The sequence below is a fragment of the Epinephelus lanceolatus genome, chromosome 16, assembly GCF_041903045.1.
Source record: "Epinephelus lanceolatus isolate andai-2023 chromosome 16, ASM4190304v1, whole genome shotgun sequence".
Taxonomy (NCBI): Eukaryota; Metazoa; Chordata; class Actinopteri; order Perciformes; family Serranidae; genus Epinephelus; species Epinephelus lanceolatus.
This window is the reverse complement of record NC_135749.1, coordinates 36,475,176-36,493,476: the sequence shown is the minus strand read 5'-3', so window position 1 is coordinate 36,493,476 and position 18,301 is coordinate 36,475,176. Positions and strand designations below refer to the sequence as shown.

At 40.3% G+C, this 18,301-nt stretch overlaps 1 protein-coding gene across 6 annotated transcripts in view; it reads left to right on the top strand.

Moving 5' to 3' along the window:
* Positions 1–4,565: 4,565 nt before the first annotated feature.
* The window catches only part of col14a1b (collagen, type XIV, alpha 1b), a 320,908-nt gene continuing 307,172 nt past the window's right edge, over positions 4,566–18,301 (top strand). For 5 of the 6 annotated variants that reach the window (XR_013493638.1, XM_033637164.2, XM_033637162.2 and 2 more), the window contains exons 1-3: positions 4,566–4,694; positions 7,351–7,465; positions 17,943–18,059. Coding sequence is in view for 5 of the 6 variants with exons in the window: in XM_033637164.2 (XP_033493055.2) it covers positions 7,384–7,465; positions 17,943–18,059 (199 nt within the window). In the remaining variant the exon portion in view is untranslated. The remainder of the gene's footprint in view (positions 4,695–7,350; positions 7,466–17,942; positions 18,060–18,301) is intronic. The other variant, XM_078176041.1, reaches the window with a different exon arrangement.

Here is an 18,301-nt window from a genome sequence, read left to right as displayed (position 1 = left end):
AGCACACCCAGGACCCCGCCCCGCACACAATGCACCGGACCTTGATTCCTGTTCCTCCGGATGGTGGGCCCACAGGCTGTATTATTTATGTGGGCTAGCCCAACCAGGCCCCATGGCCCCCAGAGTAAACATTACTGTGGAGAGGGACTTCTGGAATACTTTGCTCAGCCTGCTGCCCCAGTGACTCGGCCCTGGATAAGCGGCTGAAAATGGATGGGTGGATGGATGGATGGATGGATGGATGGATGGATGGATGGATGGATAGTGAGTTGCAATCTATAACAAAATCATATGTTCTACATAAACTAAATGAACTAGGAATAAACTATTAATAAATAAGAATGTGTTAAGTTGAATTAACAATTTCTTATTTTCTTTAATATTTTTGTCATATACAGGTATGCAATAGTGGTTGTTGGTAATGTCAAGTCTTGATCATGTACTATGGTAGCTAGTTTAGGTACAAAATCTGTCAAGACTGACAAGCTGAGTTTATCTACAAGCCCAGTGAGCAGTCAGTCCTTTCAAACATAAAAGTTGCAGTAAGAAAGGACAAGAGAGAAACAAACAAGAGGAAAAAGTAGCAAAGCTCCCTGAAGTAGATTCCTCTGGCATTTTTATAAACAGTTGCCAGTGGTGTGCGTGTGCATTTTATAACTAATTACTAACATGTACTAGGGCCTGTCACAATAGCATGCACTGGGCCTGTGGTAACTACCTTACCCCACTGCTTCATCATGATCATCACCATCATCATTTTTGTAATCTGACCACAGTTCATCTTAATCCAAAGTCAGATGAGAAAATTATTAATTTATAGTTTTTCTGACATTGAAATTGCATAGTATCACGCTGCTGTACTTGTGGTAATGTAAATAAATTAAGCATGATAAAGGTTTTGTCAGTCTGAGTTGAAGGAGCATCGAGGCGCATTACTCTGTAAAAGATAAACAAACAGATTAAACATGAACTCCTGCTGAAGAAAACTCAGGTTGATAATCTGTTTATTCAAGCTGCAGTTTGAAACTCAAAGTCTGAAGGGAACACACAGAATTCCACTGTTAAATATTCATGATTATGATAATACAGGCGACTTCAGAGACCTCCAATTCTACTGTTGGTTAAAGGCTACATGGTCAGCAAACAAACCTGTAATAACCGGGGTAAAGAGAAACTGAGCGCCTCACCTTCGGCAGACAGAAGTCCATTATTCATTCAAGGCTCTGTGCTATCTCAAAGATAAGGATGCCTGCGTATCAGAACTGCAACTCTGTGTGGACAGTTACTATGTAAAGGATTTCAAGGCCCATCATATTATGCTGTGAAATAAACACATCACAATGAAAGGCAAATTATGCTGAAAGCAGTGCAGTGTTTGTGTTTACATCACCCATAGCACAAGTGACTCAACTTAAACATTTTTAACATCCATGGGAAAAAGGAACTTAATCTGGTTGGCTATGCACATTCACAAGTTGAAATAAAATAAACAAGAACTATTTGAATTAAAGTGTCTTTTTCTCTGCACCTTGGCCTTGTATAACCCGCCTATGAACATGAAGAAAAGTTGTCAGTCTAAGTGTTTCCCATTCTTATTCCATGATCTGCACTTCAAGTTTTTACAGTATGCCACCTGCCCAGAACACAGAGACGTATTAAAAGGAGCCCTGCAGTTTACAGCCAGGGGTCACAAAAATACACATTTTGTCCCCTCAGCCGCTCAGCACCGCCTGCCGCTCAAACACATTTTTCTGCCGCCTCGCCTCGCATTAAACGAGGTAAAAGGAATGAATAGCTGCAGGGGTGGATGGTGAATGAAGCGGGAAACACCCATCAGTCCGCTGCAAGTCTCAACTGAGAGATCAGCAGCGTCAAACCAGCTGGAGACACCTATGGATAGACAGGAAGTAATGACATGTTGTCTTCAAATTAAAAGAAAAAAAGGGCAAAGCGAGGTAGCTTTATTTGTCCAACACATTTCATACACGAGGGCAATTCAACGTGCTTTGCAGAGCAATGAAGTACAAAACATAATAAAGGATACAGTAAAGAGTAAAGAGAAAAAGTATACAAATGGTTAAATTAATGAAATTAATGTACGATTTAAAAAAAAAACAATCACCATTAAAAAAAAGTGCAGACAAGAGGTGCAAAGATAAAAAGGTTATTTAAAATGATTTTAAATTAAGGTTGCAGTCATCACAGGGCCGAGTAGGCAATGTAAAAAAAAAAAAATTTTTCTTTAGGCTTGACTGAACAGTGTTCAGAGTTGGGGCTTGTCAAACATCATCTGGGAGGTTATTTCAGGTTTGTGCTGCATGATAACAAAATGCTGCTTCACTTGTTTTGTGACTCTTAGGGACGTTTAATAGGCTGTCCTCAGGGTCCCAGAAGGTTCATATGTCACAAGCATGTGTGCGATATATTTGGACACTGAGCCACAGCGTGATTTATACACAAGCAGCAAGATTTTGAAATGAATTCTCTGAGTGACGGTTAGCCAGTGCAAAGATTTTAGAACTAGAGTAATGTGGTCATATTTCCTAGTTTTTGTCAGGACCCGAGCAGCAGCATTCTGAATAAGCTGAGGCTGTTGAACAGCTTGTTTTGAAAGTCCTACAAACTGACCACTGCAGTCATCTAATTTACTGGAAATAAAGGCTTGGTTGAGCTTGGTTGTTTTTTAAATGGTAGTAGGCAGATGATGTTACAGATTTGATGTGGGTGTGGAAATTTAAGTCCAGTTAGGAAGGTTTCTTTCTTGACTCAAATTTTTATGATATTTAGGAGGGACTCAAGGTGAGAGTTGACACTCTGTCTTGCTTTCTGTGGCCCAAAGACAATCAATCAAACCAAAGATTAATAGCCTAACAAGTCCATACCCATTGGTAGCTTTGTCACCTTCTAGCTATGCCAATCCTCAATGCCTATGTGCAGTTTCACATACAGTAGATTTTCCACGTCAGTGAGTAGAAAAACATGGGACAGACAGAATGACTGACTGACAGTTTCCGTGATTATGTACAGCATACCATACCATGACTTAGTCATACCAAATATTAGAAAAAAAAAACAAACATTGGGCCACAGGGAGAGCCACAGTGATCGGTCGCATTTTAGCCATTTTTAAGCAATTTTCTGTTGTTATAGCGCCACCCAGTTGCCAATTAGAGTTACATTTCTCCAGTCACCTTGAGGCGTCCTATTCTGGATATCTACCAAGTTTAGTAAAAATCAATATGGTGGTTTGGCCTAGATAAGAAATTAGCTCTCTAGCGCCCCCATTTTGTTTGATGGGGTCAATAATGGAGGGGTCCCCTCAGATTATGTGTGGTCATATGCCTACAAAGTTGCGTGGTGATCGGTGAAACCCTTGAGATGTTACACACCTTTATGTGATGAGCCATGCCCTCCACAATATTCATTGCCTTATAGAAGCTCAGTTTTAGTAAGTTTTCCAACTTTTGCCAAGAGGGAACTTTAGATATTGGTCCCTAGATTATGTTCACTGAGTTTCATGCAGATCGGTCAAGCTTCCTAGGAAGAGATCGATTTTAAGTGTTTTTCAAAAAATTCAAAATGGTGGAAAATCTATAAACCAGAAGTTATGGGTTCTTGAGGCAATCTCTGTGCAAAGTTTCATGTCTCTACAAAATACAGGGCATGAGATATGCCCATTCAAAGTTTGCAATTTCAATCGGTTGCTATAGCGCCCCCTTTGGCCAATTGATGTAATATTGCTTCATTACCATCCTCCCATGACCTTCTACCACTGTGCCAAATTTCACATGGATTGACCAAGTCAGTGAGGAGAAAAACGTGGAACAGACACGCACACACACACACAGACACACCCATAGACAGAGTTTTCGTCATTATATAGTAAGATAAGATAGCCCGGGCTATTATTTGCTTATTTTGCTTAAATCACTTAAATCCCATCAACTACGCGGGTTGATTTTAGCGCTGGTCATCATTTACTATATTGCTTACTATGTTCATTTTAGGCAAACCATACAATTCGAAATCAAGACAAGGCTCCAACTAGAAAACAATGTTTTGATGCATTGGATGTACATATTAAAGCAGTACAGGATGAGGCGCACATTAATAATCCTCGGGGACTGTAACACGCTCATGCTTGTTTAACTCAAACAATAAGGTCGGAACACGTTCTCACCACAATCAAACCACACCAGAGTTTGTTAAGCAGAGGGAGACCACATCTTGAAGAAGGTTTAGGTCCGGATGTTTTGGTGCGCATTGCTGTGCATACATCCGCTAAAAGGAACGCATCTAGGAGGGAAACAAACTTGAGTTGGATTAAATGGAACCAAACAGGGCAGGTGTGAAAGCCCCCTTAGAATGTAGCTACTGGTAATAATATGAAAACTTGAGTAAGAACTGGTGAGGAAATATTATATTTATTGACTTTCTAATTCTCCCTATCAGCACATATTTTAGGTTTTGACTGTCATCTTATTTACTAAAATGTGGTAGTAGTCAGCAAGGATTTTATTTTGAAAGGTGAGACCGGTAGTGAGGTGTTCCATTGGGTCTAACTTGTCTCCTGGTCGACAGGGAGCGGAGAGTTGGTGAACAGTGTGGGTCAGAGTCGCTTTGGGGACTAGTGAGCTTCTCATACAGCTGTCCGGAGAAGAGCAGCGGAGCCAGGGAACATATGATCTGAGAAGGTACGGCTGCTCTTTCTTCACACACATTTTGCACACATCTGCAAAAAACAGCTGTTTGATCCGCGGACCCTTTCTCATGCTGCTCCGCTCTGCTGATGGCGCAACGTGCAGATCTCACCTGTGCATGTTTCAATTAAGGAAAACTTCCGCTGGTTTTATTTAAGGTGAACAAAAAGTGGTTTGACATTGATAAGATATCATATAGGATTTGTCTCAGCATCGGGTGCCTGTGCGTTTTTTGTGCAACTACCGATGCCTATTACTGTATTTACAGTACCTTACAGTGTGAGTGATTGATCCGGTACATGCAAAGACATAAAGCCTTAAAGGATCTGTAGTGAGGCATGCAACCATATAACTTCAGGGCTCTAAGTTATACAGGAGCTGCTATTCTTAAAGTTTATTATAGGAGTTGGACATAAAATAGCCAGGTGCTTTAATGTCGTCATAAACCCTCTACAGTGAACTACAGTCACGCTGTAAGTCCCTGAGGGAATATTTCATGTATATTGTTGTGAATTTTTCTCAAGGCAGGGCTGCTCTTAACAGCCTCATAATCCTATCTCTGTTTTTATTACCACAAGCACGGCTTGTCTTAACACTGACATGGTGTAAATGCCAAGTTAGATCTGCCAGCCATATCAATAAATTATTGAAAATTGCCCGGAATTAAAAGTTGGCTGCAGCACTAGTTGGAAACAAAAGGTATATTTATGCATCCTTTCACAAGTAATGTGACTTTTCTTTAGACACATCAGATGCAGGTTTTTCCTAATCATTAAAATATTGCCCACAGTTGCTGCAAATATATATCATTTTTGTTATTTATGTCTTCAGGTGAAAACAGAGCTCTTGAATGGTTACAGCTGTGTTGCATGTTGCATCAGTCTTCTGCAGGGAGTTATGTACTTTATGGATGATGCAGCTATTTGCATGTGTATGTGACAGCGAGCTTTAAATTTACCCACTGATATGCTTATATTTAGTGCCTTTTATACTTTGGCCTGATCCACGTATTGTTAATATAGTATGGCAAGACATTTTGTGTCATTATCATAATATGGTATTTCTGCATAAGTAAACAGAACTCCCTCTGCACAGCCAGTTTCAAGGATCAGGTGCTGGTCAGCCACAGGAACATCTCTGATAAAATCATCAACATAAACCACTGCACACTGAACTAAATTACTGTGATTTATTTAGAGAGAACAATGCGTTTCTCCTGTGGTCTCTTCAGGTTCACTGAAAAGAATCACATGAGCACTCACGGGTGTGCTAAATATACATGGGTCACATGACTAATCATCACAGATATTTCACTCTTCAATATTTTTTTCTCTCACATTCTTCAAATACATTTTTCAAAAGATAATTTTCAGTTCATCCAAAAAGCATAATAAATTTAGAAATAATGACATAGATAAAAAAACAAAGCAAGATTCCTAAAGAGTACAAGAGTTAATAAGTTAATATTTACATCACAGTTCACAGTACACAGTATTTATATGCAGTTCATGGATCCAAAATGCTTCCCTTCTTAAAAGTTGGTTGATCAAAGTACCTCCTCTTGGTTGTACTTTTTCAATGCCAGTAAATATAAGGGAAGTGACCGAACCAGGGTTTTTCTCCTTGTAGTGTCTAGCAATGGCATAATCCATGTTCCCATGTCTAATGGCAGCCTTACATTCAGCAATTCTCAATATGAGATGATGTTTTGTTTGGCTCACATACATTAAACCACAAGGACATTTCAAAATTTAAATGACATGTATAAAAGACAATGAATACATTCTTCGATGCCATATTTCTTTCCTGAATGGGGATGATTGAATGTTTTGGTGTCAAATGTATTTGAACAGTGTACACATTTTCCACATGGTATTTCTGCATACAAGAAATTTAAAGAAGCAGCAAAACAGACACTGATTTGAAAGACATATATTTTGCAGCTTAATTTAAAAAGGGATCATTTTAAACTGTAAACCAATGGGATGTCAGTTTGGAGGAAATTTGAGGGGAGGGGCAGGGGGCTGGGGTGGTCATACAATTTGTGATGTAAGTGCACAGGTCTGCACATCACTAAGGGGTTGCTTTGCTACCAGACATGGCTGCCTATTCATATCTCCATTTACCAATTTTTGAAACATTTTTGCAAATCCATTCCTGCACACTTAATGAAATCACATGCTTTTTTAAAAAGTATATTTGCAGCAATGAAATACATCAGTCTGTAACTGCAAATACACATCTTAAGTGCCTCAATATTACAGCGTGATAACATTCTTATGTGTGTCATATGGAGAATTTAAGTTGTCTCTCACACTGTTTGAATCTCTCTTCTTACCCTTGTCTTCCTCTACCCCATCACTCCCTTGCTGCTCTTCCCTCTCTATCCTCCTCTCCCTATCTCCTCCAACCTCACACATTCCCTTTCCTTCACTCCTGTCCTCCTCATGTCCTTCCTGCTCCCTCCTTCCTCCCTTGACTTCTTTCTACATCCCTTCATCTGCCTTCTTCCTCCTTCTGTCTCTCTACAACTCCTTCCTTCTTCCCTTCTCGCTGTCTTGCATTGTCTCATCACCTGTTCCTCCTCCTGTTTGTCTCCTTCCTTACCTTACCTTTATTTTCATTTTTGTCTTCTCCTCCTGTCCTTAAGGTGTGTCTTGTCCTCCTGTCTGCTGCTACCAGGATGCAGTTCTCAGTCAGACTGAGCCTCTGCCTGCTGGGCTTCGTTCTCGTCTCTGTAATCCCTCAGCCAGCACAGGGTCAAGGTAAGTACCTCTACGAGCCTGCTCTCCACTCAAGGGCCAACAGGGTCAATGAGGCCTATAGGAGGTTTACCACACAGCTACACCGGACCACACAAGGCCAAGGTGGGCTTTCATAAGAGGGCCAACATGGCTAACCATGGTGTTTCCTAATGGTCCCCAACAGGGTAAGACAGAGCTTTCAAACCCAGTGCTAAACTATTGGGACTTTTCAGGGCGGCACCACGTAGAGCTAGAAAGTGGCTGATAGCTGGGGGTTTTCATTGCAGGGGTTATGCAAGGCTTTCCACATTGGCACCGAATGCCAAATGGGAATACAGGAATTCCCACAGTGCCAAACAGGGCCTACATTTTCCTAATTGAAGCTTGCTTTAGTGCTTGTCTTCTTGATGACTTTTATCTTCAACACAGCTTTTGACAGGCCTTCGACTTTGAGGCCAAACAAGGCTGTCTACCATCGAGCCAAACAGGGCTTCCTGGGGTTTCCCATTATAGTGCTTAGCAGGGTTTCCCATCATGGTGCTTAGCAGGGTTTCCTAAGGTTTCCCTTTATAGTGCTTCGCAGGGTTTCCCAGAGCTTCACCTCTTTGCTGTCGGAGACCGCCAGCCAGGTCTTTCCATAACAGGACCAGACAGGGCTATGAACAGCCTCATTTCCTTGAAAAATTAATTGTTTCCACGATGGTGCCAAACAGGGTTAGAAATCATTCAGCATTTATCTGCGTTCAGCATTATGATAAAGCTTGTAAGCTTGCTGCTGACTCGCTAAACCTCAGTGTGGCCCTGTTGTGGAAATGCAAGTATCATCCTTTGCACTCACCATTTCACTCAGCAGGTTATATTCTGAACTTCACAATGTCGCAATTTTGATGTGCTGCTTTGCTCCAAAGACATCAGCTTTATTAGTGTTTTGATTAAAGTGATCCTTTATAACATGCATTTACCCTCATGTGTCTGTCTCAAAGGGAAAAGCCTTGATGCCAAAATCATAATGAGAAAACATGTTTTACTGTCTGCTAGACAAACTGGTCTGTCACCTCTGTAATTAATCTGCACGTGTGTCACTTATTTATTTATTTGCAGAAGTGTTCAAAGGGCATTTCTGTTGAACTCATGTTACAGATTTAAAAACTTCACTATTCCACAATTTATTTTTTTTTTAGATATTTTTTGGCCATTTTTGCCTTTAATTGATAGGACAGATAAGTGTGAAGAGGGGGGGAGAGAGAGGGAATGACATGCAACAAAGGGCCACGGGCTGGAGTCGAACCCGGTCCGCTGCGGCAACAGCCTTGTACATGGGGCGCCTGCTCTATCCACTAAGCCACTGACGCCCCACTATTCCACAATTTTATGTCTGAAATCAAAAAAGGTTTGTGCTAAACGCATTAATGTACTTTATGTGATGCAGTTTTTGATGAACCTCTCTTAAACTCCTATACATCTGTTAACCTCATAACATCTGTGTATGTGTTTAACTAAAGCACCTTACTGTAAGACAAGAGCTCTTAATTATGTTTTCCCTTTTTTTCTGTTGTCAGTCCATATGCTGACATCGTCTCTCACACTATTTAACACATTTAGCTCGTTCAGCAATTAACACATAATCTCATTAATTAACAGAGAAAAATGATTCTCCTTCACAATATAATCATTAACAATCTTAGTCGCTCCTTTTTGTCCAGTTGACCTGCTCACTGGGAGTTTAAATGATTGGCTGATATTCTTTAAAATATAGAAGACTTGATTATTGAGCTAAGATAAGGGTTTCTATCTGTTCTCAGTCTCAATGTATTGGTTGTTACATCATGTATTAGAATGTGAAAAAAAGGAACACACTAAAAGATTTATGTTTTGCTTTAAGCACAGTTAGGTATTTATGCTGCACCCAAACACATTAAGCATCTGCCAGCTTTAAAAGGTTGTTGGCAGTGTTAAACTTGAAACAAGGCGAAACCTGCTCAGTACTGCGGTGAAGAGCCAAAGCCACCTGACATAGTGCCATTACCATAAAATCAAAAGATGGGCTGATACTGTGCCATACCATAATAGCAGATTAAAGCTTTGAAAGGTCAGCATACAAGTGTTCAGGCAAGTGAGAGGTTTTCACTGTGTCTGCTGCCCAGTGAATTAGGTATCTGTATTTTGACTGGCTGGCAGCAGGGCACAACTCTTCTGCTGTACTGGCAATGTCCTTGCAGACGCACCCTTTACCATTCACCACATTTTACTAAATCTACATGCTCTTACCCAGTTAAGACCACCTGTGGACCACTTTTAATTAGCCTGTGGTGGCTTGTCTTTCAAAATACATGTGGCCTGCCATACAGGTAAATCAAGCAATGTCACTTTGCATTTTTTGTCTTCACCTCACGATGGCGGGACTATCATACAACTTGTAGACTTTTACAAAAAAGGAGCTACCCAGGCGGAACTAATGTATTTTCATTAACAGATGGTAAACAATCAAACAAACAGTTAGCTAACAGCAGACATTTCCTGCTAGGTAACAGACGTGGCCACAGCAAAAAAGCATGAAGTCATCAGCGAGGGCCGCTGCTTTCAGGAATGGTGCAAAGTTTAATACTTTTTGTCTTTAGATAACCTGTATGATGCTAGAAGGAAACCTCTGCATTACATAATATTCAAATAGGTTTGTAGTAGGGTGGGGCAACATATCAATAATATATTGATAGCAGCCCTACATGAAACTTAACAGAGAGGGAATGCTTGTCAGTGTGGCATAATTAAAATACTTATTTCCTTGTGTCAGTGTTGGTAGGCCCATAATGAATAATCCAACTTTTAAAATAGTAATTTGAGGACACTGATTTAGCACTAATTTGTGTGCAAAAATGGCACCTTCAAAAAATGAACAGGGAAAAACATCAGCTTCAAAGTAACATGTAACATTTGCCTCATTGTGGTTTTAGTATTTGCTATGATTATGTGCCAAGATGGCAATGGTTTCATTCACCCTCTCTCTTTTTGCCACTGTCACCTCTTGCTGTCTGAAATTACATAGATAATCTGTAGGTACTCCCGGACTTCTCCCTTAGCGAGAAATTCTGTGGTTCCAATGACGTTTAGCTAAGCCAGGAGATCATTTTCATTATTGATGAATCTGCCAATTATTTTTTAATTCATTAATGATTTTGTCCATTATTTTATTGTGAAAAATCCTTCTTTAAATTGCTCATGTGGCCCAACACCAAAACCTAAAGATATTTGTCATCATAGCCATAGCCATGAATATTTGGCATCTTTATATAAAAAATGACCAAAGTTATTTTAACCATAGTCTTTTTTTCTGTAGAATTATCAATTGATTCATTAATTGATTGACCTATTGTTTCAGCTCTAAGTAGGGGTGACTCCATAAAGGGAAATATACAATTATTCAATCTAAGGAGCCTGATTTGACTGCCAATCTCACAGCTGAATCTTCGCAGTTGCAGGAAAATGTGGTTATTGAATAAAGGGTACTGTAAAAAACTGTAAAAAGGCGTCAATCAAATTGTTTATTTGAACCAGTATAAATATAACTTGGCACCCGGCATACCAACACTTCACCACTTAGTCCCATCCAATGTGTAGCATCTCCATGTTGACAAAAGTTGAAACATTATATTTGTACGTGCGATCAAAACAGCTAACTAACATTGGCTCAAGTGGGTAGTCAACAATCTGGTTTTATACATCCAAAGAAAATCTATAAACATTAACAGCTTGGTAACCAGACCAGGCGTCTATTTGAGACAGGCCTTTATTTATCACAATGTGTAGCCACATTGGGCTAGTAAAATGGACTGGCCATTTAACTGGGACCAGGGTTTTAATTTAAGTTTTATCGTAATTCTATTTGGGCCATATGACGGCAGTGAATGTCTGATTTTACAGAGAATTACTTGGTTTCTCTCAATAAATCGTGATACATAACCTGTTTTGGTATAGATTCACCCAGAGCACATACTCTAACTAAGAAAGTGATGCTCATATAGCCGTAAATGTTTTTTGAACTTACGAACGATGTGGAGGAGTGTAGAAACAGCTGTATCACTCTCTCTCTCTCCAGAAGAGGGTCGAAAGTTCTATTTGCAATCGTTAAAAACAACAAGAAACCGAACTAAGTGACATGTTTTGTCTGTCTGTCTGTGTATCATTCTCTCCTGCTCCCATTCATTACTGTGGACAGCACCGCTGCCATGCCTACACACACATCCCTGACACACAACAAACAGCGCTGGATGGAACATGTCATATTACAAAATAAGTCCCTTTACCAAATCAAAAATTGAAATTGTTTAATTAGGTGTTTCAGCTGTTTTGTCTGGTGTGGAAAAAATGGAGACATAGATCAATTAGCAAAAAAAACAAACAAGCAGAAGTCAACTACCAATCTATTATAAGCAAAACTCAACAAATCAGATTTGACTATGTAAATTGCTAGTTGGGGACACACCTAATTCTAAATGAGAATATTTTCACCTCCAGAAATGTTTCCCAGTAAGTCTTCAACCATAATTGTCCTAGTAAAGGTACAGCCTCTGGTGCAGACAGAATAAATCTGTCACAATAAGGACGTTTTGTCCCGAGTTTGAACTGAAAGCAACCACAGCATTCCTCAGTGAAGAGGCCATAGTGTGATAGCCTCGGCTACACCACTGACCCAGGAAGAGCTGAGGAGTTATGAGGAGCTTGGAGAGCTTCCACAGAGACGCTCCTCAGCTCTGCAGCTCTCTGGTAGTTTCAAAGGAATCAGATAAGGTGAGGAAGATTTCAGAAAATAAAATGTAACGTAAAGAGCTGGCAGATAGATAAATAGACAACCCTTTGCCAACAGGGATCCAGAGATGACAAACAAGAATTGTTCTTTGTTATTGTGATATTTAACCCCTCTGTTTTACCAAGTTCCCCTGTGCTATAAAGAAAAGTGAGTCAGGGCTGTCGTAAACTAATGATGTAGTCATGTCCTAAACTACTATCTAACCCAGCACCTGTCACAGAATCCCTATTTAAAGGTTTAATGGTCAAGAATGATTTGAGGGGCTTAGCTCAGGCTTTGTTGAGGCTTCTCAGGTTTTCTTCGCCTGCAGACACAATGAAAGAAATATCTGCAGGATTCGGCACCTGAATGGGAAACAGACAAGGGAAATGTGGTCAAATGTCAGCGGGACTCTTTCTAGGTCACAACTTGTAGGATTCATTCAGAGAGCCACTGACATATCTAGTGAATTTAATCAGAAGCTGTAAGGACAGAAAGGGGATATTGTCAGTGTGTGATATAACTGGATCTTCAAAATTACACAGAATTTTGACATGAAGAGGAAAAACATGTTTACTTCCATCAGTGTTTCACTCTTACTGACATCCTTCATCACCAGAAACATGCAGAAAGCTTTAACTCTGTGTTCTGAGAGGATGGCAGCCTTCATCTGTTTTGTGGTTTTAAAGCAATGAAACACATAGTGTTCAGTGTAAATATACTGTGAAAAATACAGCTGTGAAATTTAATGTGATAATGATTCATTGGTGTTGTAATGCTCTGTGTAGCATCTTAAAGAGCGTCTGCTCTCAGCAGTGACAACACGGGCCCTGGTTCTTTTCTTAAAGACATGTTTGCAAACTAAAAGTGACTTTCAATTTGGAAAACTTTCCATCATCCCTTTATAGCTCCCTACAAAGCTTCCTACTGGCAAACAAGAGTTTTACCATTTTCTATACTCAGCCTAACACCATCCCTTCACCTAATAATGTCTCCTGGATTCTCCTACTCTCACTAATAATTTAAAACGCTCTCAAAACTTTGCGTGCTGCACAACTCCCGGTGGGTGTGATGGACACCTCTCCAACACTCGGCAGCAGACGGCTGTGCTGTTTGCACAAGATTCTCCATGAAAAATAGATGAGAATTAAGTTCTCATCTCTACAGGCAAGGCCTTTTGTCTTCACCCGACTGTTTGCTCAGCATCCAATACTTGTCTCTGCGTGAAAATACAATCTCACTGAGAAGATCCTTGGCTTTCTGTGAATGAGTGTGTGTGTGTATGTGTGTATGTGCTGCAAAGGAACCGGCAGGTTTTCTTAACAGGCGTGAGAAAAAAAACAACCACCAAAGCTTCATGGATTTTTATGTGCACACACCAGAGTACAGTTGCCTCCAGTTGCGGATGAGCATGTATAATTCATGCACACACATGCACATGTCGATGCATTCACACTGGTACACACAACACACTCATCACATTCCAACTACACTACAAACCGAGAGGTGCAAAATCTGCTTCTCGAATCATTTGGGATTTGAGCAGCTCTCTCCAGACGAGAGAATGTCCTTTGTTTCCGAGACAGAGAGCTAAACCCTGAGCTGAAATCCCATGCAGCCCGCATTCTCATCCCCAGGTTGGTGAGATAATTGGTACAGTATTTCTTATATGTGTTTGTATATAAATATATTTGCCTGCTGTTGAATGCGCCGGCTTCATATTTCTCTCCATTGAAATCAGGATTATCCTTCCTGTGCTAAACTCAAGTTTCTTTGCATACCTACATGAGTAGTGTTCTGCAGATAATGACATGCATAAAGAGGCGGTTCATCCAAAATGCTGCAGAGGTGTTTGTTGATAGGTTTTATCAGCTTGACTAAATCCTGTATTGTGGAGAAAGCTGCAGGGGAGTGGATAAATCAGTTTAGAAAAGCTAAAGAAAACAGACAGTTTCTCTTTAAAATGTTATCATTTGCAACAAAGCTGTCTTTTTACCTTTGGCGGCACATTACAAACAACAATCTGTTGCCACATTATAGCATATTGTTACCATGTGTCATATGTTGAGACAACATGTATGCATTTCACCCCAGACAGACACGCAATAATAAGACCCTCCTGAGTCAATATGTTTTTCTCATTATGTCTTGTTTTGGGTGAACCATCCCTTTAAGCCCCTTGTTTATTGTGTGCCAGAGCATCAGAGCTCTACCAGGCGTCAATCACAGTGTAGGTATTTAAAGAAGTCGGCGGCAGCAGATGGCTCACCTCATAATGAGGACACAAACACAGGAACGAGTTTGTGGGTTTCATATTTTACCCCCGCCCCCCCTCCCCCTGGCTTTTCTTTTTTTTATTTTCATAGTTAACCAAATTAGATTGGGGAATGTGTTGCTTCTAGATACATGATTATTATCTGGGATTTGGCTCTGCCGATGTGAAAAGGATGGGGTGTTGTGGTTGTTGACCATGGAAATGTGGTTTTTGGCATTGCAGTGCTTGACAATGGCCTTAATCCAGTGTTTTAACCTGTGCCTTAATGTGAAAACACAATAACACTGTGTGGGAGCTGAGTGAAATCCGATCTTGTGTACAAGGGAAACAAGTTTTGCTAACACAGTGTTGTTGCCTTTTCTGAGGGTTTATACACAGGTTGAGGCCATTGTAAAGCGTATTTGGATACTGTGCAGCTCAGTGGATCTAGTCATTCTGTGTTGTACATCTAAACACTCCTGCTGAGGACAGGAGAGGAATAGTAAACAGATGCTATTCCAGTGCCTTTCCCTTTGGTGCCCTTTGTTCTTTTTCTCCTTGCAGTTAAAAGGAAGTCACATTCACTCCTTTTTCTCATCCTCTTCTTACCCCTGACGACAATTTCAAAGCACAGAGACACAGAGAGGAAAGAAAGGAAAGAAAATGAGATCAGGACATGGAGGGATCAGATGGAAAGGGAAAGACAGAGGGACAGATGAGGAGACGGAGATGGAGAGCGTGAGCTTGAGAAAATGAATGTAGGGGAAGGATACAGAGAGAAAAGTGGGGGGTAGGCCTCAAGGCGGCTGACAGGGCCAACAACTAATCAGGATGAGAGGCAGGGGCGTCGCTTTGATGCCGCCGGTAAGTGGAACACAGAAGAAGACCTGTCGTATCCCCACAGAGACAAGCACAATACGGGCTTGTCAATAGATGAGGAAGATGAGGATGAGGGGGAGCAGGAGAATGGGACTTTGCTTTTTAATGTGACATCTGTGCAAGCTAATCTCTCTGATGTGTATCCTCCTGCTTGGATGAGATACAACTTATCCTTCTTTATTTATTTTCTCTCCTAACTGTTTAAAAACACAGATGGAGCGACTGCCTCTACGCCGCCATAACTCTGGAGGGAGTTCAGTCTAACTTAACTCTGTCACAGTTGTGTTTAGTGGATAAACGAGCACAAAACAGAAGGAGAGCAGATTCTGTGAAACCTGCAGTTCTGTAAAACATCCTAAACAGTGATGCTGCTTGTGACTATTTAAGGATAAATTGACATTCACTGTTAAAGGGACAGATCACCCAGAAATCAAAACACATATTACGTCTTACCTGCAGTGGTATTGATCAAGCTGGACTGCTGGTGTCAGTTGCAGAGTGCTGGCAATATCGGCCATAGAGACTTCTGACTTCTCTCCAATATAATGGAAGTAGATGGCTCTCAAATTCAACAGCAATGTCTCTTTCCAGAAATCATGACCCACTTAGTAAAGATAATCCACAGACCTTGTTGTGAGCAGTTTCATGTAGGAACTATTTTCTTTCTGCTGAGCTACACCCACCAACTGTATCACCATGCAGTAGAAAATCAGAAGCACTTGACATCATGTATTGCTGACCACTTTATTAGGTACACCTCGTTACAATCAAGTGATCTGTTTGGCAGGTGAAGTTGGATAGAAAAAAAATAGTTCCTACATTAAACTGCTCACAACAGGGTCTGTGGATTATCTTGAGTAATCAGAGGCCTACGGAGCAGGATTTGTAGTTAGTGAGGTAACTTCAGGGTTAATTCTGGGTTTTCTGTACTGCGAAGCTGGTTCTCTTTTTACCGAGATTGAATCGCCATGGTAACTTATGATTAACAGCTAACCTGCTGCAGAGCAGGTTATGTTCAGAGTATCCAATTACAGCCTGTCAACACCCCAACCTCTGACCAATCCGTTCACTGAAGAAAAAAGTATCCATTGACAAAACAAGTCTCGGGTAAAAAAGACAAACCCATACTGTATATTGTTAAAGGTCAGTAGAATCGTTTCATTGTTCCAGGGCTCTCTATCCGCTGATTTTAAAACAGAGCTTCTGACAAATGGAGAGATTGTTTACAACAATAAACACATGATTTTAGAAGGATTTTTACTTATGCAAAGTTTACTTTAGTCCGCAGTGATCGCTGCCAGTGCTGCTGCTTTTACACTCTGATCCGTCACTACAGCTCAGAATCACATGAGACACCTGTGTGATGAGAACTAGGATGAAACAGATAATATTTTATCAGTAAAATAATCCACACACTGTTAACTGGCTCCCATTGTTATAAATGCCACATTCGGTCAGGTAGACCTCATCAGTCATTATCTAGGGTACTTTTTCACCCGTTACTTCAGTAGAAGAAACAGTCTTTAAATTGTTTTATTTGACATATTCATCATTAACTAACTAAACAGTAAAAAATAGTCAATGTGTCGATGTCACATAGGCCCATAGCTTACTGATACCTACACGTAATTTAAGTCTTGGCCAACAGTGGATCTTAATTTGAATGTTTCTACATTTACTGTCACAAGATTACAGAGTATTGTTTACATCCCATACCACTGCCATATTACTGTCTCACGGTCACAGACACTTTTGGTACTGTTTCATCTTATATGAAGCAGCCTCCTTCATTCATGGTTCTGATGATGTCACTTATAATGAACACACCTGCTTCTTTCACATGAACATGCTCGTGGCTGGATAGGAAAACCCAGAGTTGACTGAACTAGTTGTTAACCAGCTTTGTAGTACCAGTTATCCAGACAGCCAATGTGATGGGTTAGTCAAACCAGATAATGAAAAGATATCCTGGGTAAGCTGAACTGGCTTCGTAGTACTGGCCTCAGGTCATGATTTCTGGTAAGACACAGTTTGACAGTTTTTCAAATGTATTTTACTTATTTATTTATTTTTTAAAACACTACAAGCTGCATGCCATCCACTTCCATTATATTGGAGCCAAGGCAGATAAATCTATGGCTGACACCTCCAACACTTGACAAGTCATGCCAAAACAATCTGTTAATAAGTGGCATACAGGTAAGAAGAAAAATATGTACTTTTGATTTTGGGCACAGCAGAACAGCACATCTGTTGTTGGTTCAACCTATTGTGTTATTAATTCTGTGCCGTTTGAAAGCAGACTATATCTGTTGGAAATTCTCATCTAAAGCAGTTTATGTAAAATTGTTTATATCAACCACTGACTGAACAAAATTGAGCTCCATCCACTGTTATGGATGTATTCCACTAATACGCACTGATGACGGCAGTTTTTCTAATAATGAGATCAAAATATTTGTGGTATGGACGTTGCATGACAAGGATCTTTTATTCATTCATTTATCAATCACATATTTACAGTATGTGTTAAACTGACAGCTGTTATGCAAAGTTTTTAATTAAGTGTTTTCTCTGTCCAGTTTCATCACCAAGGAGATTCCGTGCCAAAGTCCTGAGCCCCACTAAGCTGCATGTGTCATGGAAAGAGCCAAAAGGACAGTTTGAAAGCTACAAGGTCATTTACACCACACAGCCAGGTAAGATCCAGGTCCTGAAAACACTGGAGTCTGTATTTCAGACAGTTTGCTTTACTGACACTTTTAGAATAACTCTTTCACCTGAACCGTAGAGGGAGTTGTTTCATTCCAGACTGTCTGTTTTGTTTTGAGAGTTCTCCAAAAGAAAACTGATTTAGTTGTAATTCTGTGGACTGATTTGAAGTGTTCTGTAAAACAATTTGATAGAGTTGGGTCAATTTCTGGTTTTGTGTCCGAGCTTA